General features: G+C 49.1%; 1 protein-coding gene across 2 annotated transcripts; it reads right to left on the bottom strand.

Moving 5' to 3' along the window:
• Positions 1-1,845: 1,845 nt before the first annotated feature.
• On the bottom strand, positions 1,846-6,674 carry MRPS2 (mitochondrial ribosomal protein S2). Of its 2 annotated transcripts, none has more exons than XM_081967441.1 (4): positions 6,557-6,674; positions 5,609-5,710; positions 4,854-4,983; positions 1,846-2,993 (listed from the first exon to the last, which is right to left on the bottom strand). In XM_081967441.1, the coding sequence occupies exons 1-4, from the start codon at positions 6,585-6,587 to the stop codon at positions 2,384-2,386; spliced, it is 873 nt and encodes a 290-aa protein (XP_081823567.1). In that variant the 5' UTR covers positions 6,588-6,674; the 3' UTR covers positions 1,846-2,383. The 2 variants fall into 2 exon arrangements, with proteins under 2 accessions (XP_081823567.1, XP_081823568.1); XM_081967442.1 differs by lacking the exon at positions 6,557-6,674 and adding an exon at positions 6,301-6,371.
• Between the last annotated feature and the right edge of the window lie 12 nt (positions 6,675-6,686).

The raw sequence follows: 6,686 nt of genomic DNA, 5'->3' as shown, positions 1-6,686 counted from the left end.
AACTTATGACTTGGTCACTTAACAGCCGCTCAAAGTTACAATGCAGCGCCCGAGAAACAACCATCTCCAGAGTTTTTCCAGCTTTGCTGGATCGGTGAAGGAGGGGAAGGGATGGGAAGGGACAGGGGACGGTTCTGTGAGAGCAATGGGCAAGTGCCCATAACACGCACAGCTGAATTTGCAAATGGAGACGCCTCTCTGCGCTCGCTTGCTGCTTGCGTAAGTAGACTGGGTGCATGTGTGCCTTGCCCACCAGTTCTGTGGCGAGTTCGAAATGGGTCGTAGCCTGGTACTGGGGACCTCTGCCCCAGAAGACGCTTACAATCCAGTTCCAACAGCCAGGCTTCCCCCACTCATGTGATTTTTGGATGCTCAGCCACCAGCCCACATTTAAAGAGGTTTGCAATGCACGGAAGTCACATTTCAATTTTTTGGCAAAAAACGCACCCCATAGCCCCCCCAAAAAAGGGGGGGGGGTTGTGTAACAACCACAGCGTTTTCCTTAACGATCACCGCAAAAAGCAAGGTCAAAATTGGGCTGGCCATGCAGGTGACCTGCTTTATGGCCATCACGATGTATGACCATAATGGGCAGGCTCCATTACCGCCATAAACAGTAACAGAGTTGGAAGGGACCTTGTAGGTCATCTAATCCGACCCCCTGATCACGCAGGAGACCTGTAGTAGGGATATGAACTTTCTGAATGACAAGCTCAGTGTCTTAGCCACTGAGCCATAATTAAAGGACTACCTTCTATATATTTTGGGGGGAAACATGGCTTCATCCAACAAACTACCCAAAAACGTGCCCTCCAGGGAATTAGCAAAACAAAAGGGTTGCAATGTGCCTCAATGGTAGCAGGCAGCCACTGGTTCTCCACTCCACATTCTTTTCAAGAGAATAGAATAGAGTAAGCTGGAAGGGACCTTGGAGGTCTTCTAGTCCAACCTCCTGCTCAAGCAGAAGAACCTGCACTCTTTCGGATGAGTGACTGCCTAATCTCTTCTTAAAATCTTCCAATGATGAAGCACCCAGGATTTCTGGAGGCAAGCTGTTCCATGGGCTAATTGTCCTCACTGTTAGCAAGTTTCTCCTTAATTCCAGGTTGCTTCTCTCTTTGAGTATTTTTCAGAGTATAAAGACGCACCTTTTTCCTTTAAAAAGGAGGCTGAAAATCTGGGTGTGTCTTATACACGGCATACAGCATTTTTTTTTGCTCCCGAAGCCCCACCCCCTTCACCAAAATGGCCTTGCAGAGCCTGTAGGCGGCTTTCAGAGAGCTCCTGGGGGCTGGAGAGGGCAGAAATGAGTGAAAAATGCCCCCCCCCCCGACACCAGGAATACTCTATAAGCCTCCTAAAGGCTATGTATGCAAAAAATTTTGACAGAAAACAGGTCTTCTTTGCTCAATTCCCCCTCCCCCCCTCCGCCACCAGGAGTACTCTATAAGCCTCCTAAAGGCTATGCATGCAATTTGTTTTGACAAAAAACAGGCCGTTTTTTGCGTGTTTGGGGGGGGGACCCCAGAAACACTCTGCAAGCCCCCTAAAGGCTATTCATGCCTGTTGGGGGGGGGGAATGAGCCCGTTTTTGCAAAAAACGGGCCATTTTTGGGAAGTTTGCAGAGTGCAAAAACCTTTTTTAAAAAAAAAATCCCTCTTCAAAACCTTGGTGCGTGTTATACTCCGAAAAACATGGTAGTTTCCATCCATCGTTTCTTGTCCTGCTTCTCTGGTGCTTTGGAGAATAAATGAATCCTAATTTAATAACTCCTGAACTGGCATTTTGACCACCCGGATGCAAACCGCTAAGATGTAAACCAATGAATTGAAGAAACCAAAATACCATCCTGACAATTTATTCCTTCAGCTGCCAATTCTTGTGCATCCAATAACATTTATAATATTAAAAATTAGCGGCTCAAAAGAGAGAAGACTGAAGTGGGAAGGCAACGCATAGAACAGAAGGCGGGGGGGGGGAGACCTTTGGCCCTCCTAACGATTAAACTACAGCTCCCAGCATCCCTAATAGTTAGAGGCTGTGATCTGCAACCTCTGCTTCCCAACCTTGTAGTACAGGGTTGGGTTGCTGCCGGTTTTACTACTGGTTTGCAACCAGCATGCACGCCAACGTAAATTGTTCTTCGCACATGAACAGAACAAGTTATGGTGAGCTGTGCACGTGCAGCCACTAAAAACCAAAATGGCGGTGGCCCAGTGGCGGTGAGGGAACCGGTTCAGGGGCATGGCAGGCCTGGGATGCTGCCAGTTCTGCAGCCCAGGCCTGAATTCCACTACCGGCTCGGCCAAATTGGGCCAAACTGGGAGAAACCCACCTCGGTTGTTGTATATGTAGAGATTCCAAGTCCCAGCATTCCTAATCCTAGCTTGAGGAGCCGGAATGCCCATTCTCCTCATCCCCCCTAGCAATTGGGCGTTGGAGGGGGGCCGTGGGCCTAGCGGATTTCTTCTGCAGCCGGTATAAAGCCTCCAGGTGCCTCCTCTTCTCCTTGGCCCTCAAGATGGTGGTCTTGAAGAGCGAGAGGTAGAGGCTGATGGCCGAGGGGCTGTCGTCATTCCCCGGGATGGGGTAGGTGATGAGGGAGGGATTGGCGTTGGTGTCCACCACAGCCACGGTGGGGATGCTCATCTTGGCCGCGTCCCGGATGGCCAGGTGAGGCTCAAAGACGTTGTTGAAAGTGTTGAGGAAGATCAGGAGGTCCGGCAGGCGGACGCCGGCGCTGTACTGGATGGGGGCGTTGGTCAGCAAGCCGCCCTGCCAGTAGCGGGTGTGGGCGTACTCCCCACATTCCTTGGCCACGTTTTCCACCTGGTGGGAGGTCTGCCGATGGCGGCTGATGAAGAGGATGATACCTTTGCGGAAGGCCACGTGGGCCGTGAAATTGAGGGCCAGCTGGAGGTGCTGCGTCGTCTGTTCCAGGTCGATGATGTCGTGATCCAGACGGCAGCCAAAGAGATACGGCACCATGTATCTGCAGAGGGAACAAGCAGACGGTCTGAAGCCGCCCCCAGGCCAGAAAAAGAGGCAAACAAGGACTACAGGCCGAAGGGGCCGTTCCAGAGGTGAAATTCAGCAGCGGAAATTATGAGTAGTTTGGAGAACCGGCAAATACTGGCCCCAGAGTGGGGAGGGAATGGGGATTTTGCAGTATCCTTCACCTGCCACGCCCACCAAGCCATGCCCACGCCCAATTTCTGGTCTTAATTCTGGTCATTAGTCGAAGACAATCTGTACACACCTCTCATATTCCCATTTTATCAGGCAGGGATGTTGAGCTTTTGCAAAGAGGCCAAATCAACCAGCCAGACATAAAAACCTACGCCTGTGCTTCCCAAACGTGAATCAATTATCCAAAATTAGGTAAAAGTGAGCTTTTGGGGATAATGATATGCAAATCCCTTATACATCACAACAGGAACATTTGATTAGAAAGTGTTTTACCTACAGGGGGGGAAAGACATTTTAAAAAATATTTCAAAAGCAGTGAAAAGCAATGCCAGGTTACTCCTGGCCCTTCTTGTCCAGTAACTGGCCAACCATTTGTGCCAGGAGGTGGAGAATAGCTATATAAACAGCAAGGTGCTTCCCCAGAAATATGCAAACTTCATCCTTGAACAAAACTGTTTTGCATTATAATCTTCTGTGTGGAGATTTCCAGTTAAGCAAACTGCTTCACGGAATTAACCAGTTGCTCTATTCACGCAACTATGACTGAACCTTGTTAACATCTAATGGAGATAACTAACATCTCGGCCCCCAAAATATCCAACTACATTTTATCTTAGTGAGTGGGGTGGGGAGGAAGTCAAACACATCTACCCGTCAGTTACACACCGAAAGTCCCAAACTGAATCCCAGGAAAACCTGAGGACAATCCTAGCTTGAAAGGCAGGAAAGTTGCGTGAGCAATGCTTAGCTCCAAAGCTCCGACCCAAAGGCTAGATTCAATACAATACAATACAATACAATAGTAGAGTTGGAAGGGACCTTGGAGGTCTTCTAGTCCAACCCCCTGCCTAGGCAGGAAACCCTATGCCGTTTCAGACAGATGGCTATCCAACATCTTCTTAAAGACTTCCAGTGTTGGGGCATTCACAACTTCTGGAGGCAATTTCTGTCCCACTGATTAATTGTTCTCACTGTCAGGAAATTTCTCCTCAGTTCTAAGTTGCTTCTCTCCTTGATTAGTTTCCACCCATTGCTTCTTGTTCTACCCTCAGGTGCTTTGGAGAATAGTTTGACTCCCTCTTCGTTGGGGCAGCCCTGAGATATTGGAACAATGCTATCATGTCTCCCCTAGTGCTTCTTTCTCTTAAGCTAAACATACCCAGTTCCTGCAACCGTTCTTCATATGTTTTAGTCTCCAGTCCCCTAATCATCTTTGTTGCTCTTCTCTGCACTCTTTCTAGTCTCCACATCTTTTTTACATCGTGGCGACCAGAACTGAATGCAGTATTCCAAGTGTGGCCTTACCAAGGCCTTATAAAGTGGTATTAACACTTCACGTGATCTTGATTCTATCCCTCTGTTGATGCAGCCTAGGACTGTGTTGGCTTTTTTGGCAGCTGCTGCACACGGCCGGCTCCTATTTAAATGGTTGTCCACTAGGACTCCAAGATCCCTTCAAGTCTAGGCCACAGTGGGTGGCAACCATGGTTGTGGGAATGCAGGTGTAAAAGCTGCATGCTGTCTATTTAGCCTATCGGGGTTTATTTCTTTGGACCTAACCAAAACATGGCAATTATGTTTTGGCAATCTGGGCTGAGATTTTGTGTGAGCCTAGCCAGGGAGTTTGCTCTTCGTGGCTCGCAAGCGCTGGGGAAGAACTGACCTGTGACGGCTGCCCTTCTTGTGGCCAAGGTGGACTCGAGCTTCGAAGAGCTCCTGGAGAGAAAAGAGCTCCTGCAGATTGAAGAAGTCCGCGTGCTTCAACGGCTCCCGCAGAAGCTTCTCCTCGATATCTAGAATAGAAATAGAAATGTATTACAATGAATGAAATAGAGTAGAGTAGAATAGAATATAGAATAAAAGAATAGAAGGATAATAGAATAATAGAATAGAATTAGAAAAGGGGTAGGGTAGAATAGAGAATAGAATAAGAATATAACAGAATAAGAATAAGAATAGAACAAGAATAGAGAAGAGAATAAGAATAGAGAATAGAATAGAATTAGTGATAGGATAGAATTAGGGACAGATAGGATAGGGCAGAATTTAGAATAGAATAAAATAACTTTATCGTCACTTTGAATGTACACTCATCAGCATACATTAAAATGAAATTCTGTTGGATGCAGCTTTCAAAGGGTCACCACCCCCAATATACACTACATAAACATGACAAAATAAATAAACGAATATTATGTATATATGCACATATATTATATGACACAGAGAAACAACAGTCTAGTTCAGATGTATGCATGTACATCTGCAAGAGAGAAACAGTTTCAAGGAGGAGCACCCACTAGAATCAGGCCTGTTTCCCCACGGGCAAGCGCTCTGGCTTCCTTCTCCCACACCTTGCTCCAGGATCCTCTGCTGCTTTCCTCATGGCTTTGAGCTTCCAGACCCGGAGAGACTTACCATCCTGTGGCTGGCTGGCTGGTGCAACCGAGAGGGTCCCGTGATGTCTCAGGAGTCCGGATGTGGATCTCGCGACTGTCCTGCTGGGCCGAAGAAGGGCTGCTGTGAGGAAAAGAGGGGTGAACAGGGGTGAGCTCCTAGCAAACAGGAGATGACACTGTAGTTCAATGTGTCTTATGTCAATCACAGGATTTTAGGGGGGGGAGGGATACTAGTTTCTGAACCCCCAAAACCAAAACCGTAGGGATTCTTGAAGCCCTTCATGTCTCCCTCTTGCCTGCTTCAATATGCTGGACTTCACGCTCCCTGGGGCATTCTGGGAGTTAGAGTCCAGCATCTTAAAATGGGCTGGGGGTGGATGCGGAGGGCAAATACAGGTAGTCCTCGACTTACAACAGCTCATTTAGTGACCGTTCAACGTTACCATCCCACTGAAAAGTGTGACTCATGACTTTTTTTTCACGCCCTTGCCGCACCCCCCATGGTCACATGATCGAAATAGCGGAGGCTTGGCAACTGGCATGTACTTATGACAGTTGCAGTCCCGTGATCCCCTTTTGCGACCTTCTGGCAAGCCAAGTCAATAGGGGGGACGGACGGATTCGCTTAACAACCTTGTTACTAACTTAACGTCTGCAGGGATTCACTTATCAACCGTGGCTAGAATGGTCGGAAAAGGAGGCAAAGCTCACTTAATGGCTCACTCAGCAACATAAATGTTGGGCTCCATTGTGGTCGTAAGTCGAGGACAACCTATATGCGCCAAGAGACAACCCCCCCCCCGCACCCCATCAAATTAGGGAACGCCGGCGGTGCAACGTGCGCCCCCGCCTCTCCCGGGCCTGCAGACCCCAACCCCACTGGGGGCAGAAGACCTCGGGCCAAAGGCCGGAGCCCCATCCCGGCGCGACCCCGCGACCCTCCCTCCGAGCGAAGCTCCCTCTCCACCTGTCCGCGAGAGGAGCCTGGAGGCCGCCATTTTGGTCCGGGGCGCAGGCGCAGTTCTCCCTTCTTCGCGCGCGCCAGGAACCGGGGCGGGGCTAGCCGGAGTGACGCCCGTCTCATGGCTCCGCCCACG

This window comes from Natrix helvetica, assembly GCF_964273705.1.
Source record: "Natrix helvetica genome assembly, chromosome: 15".
Taxonomy (NCBI): domain Eukaryota; kingdom Metazoa; phylum Chordata; class Lepidosauria; order Squamata; family Natricidae; genus Natrix; species Natrix helvetica.
The sequence above is the reverse complement of the archived record's forward strand: the minus strand, read 5'-3'. Positions and strand labels throughout refer to the sequence as shown.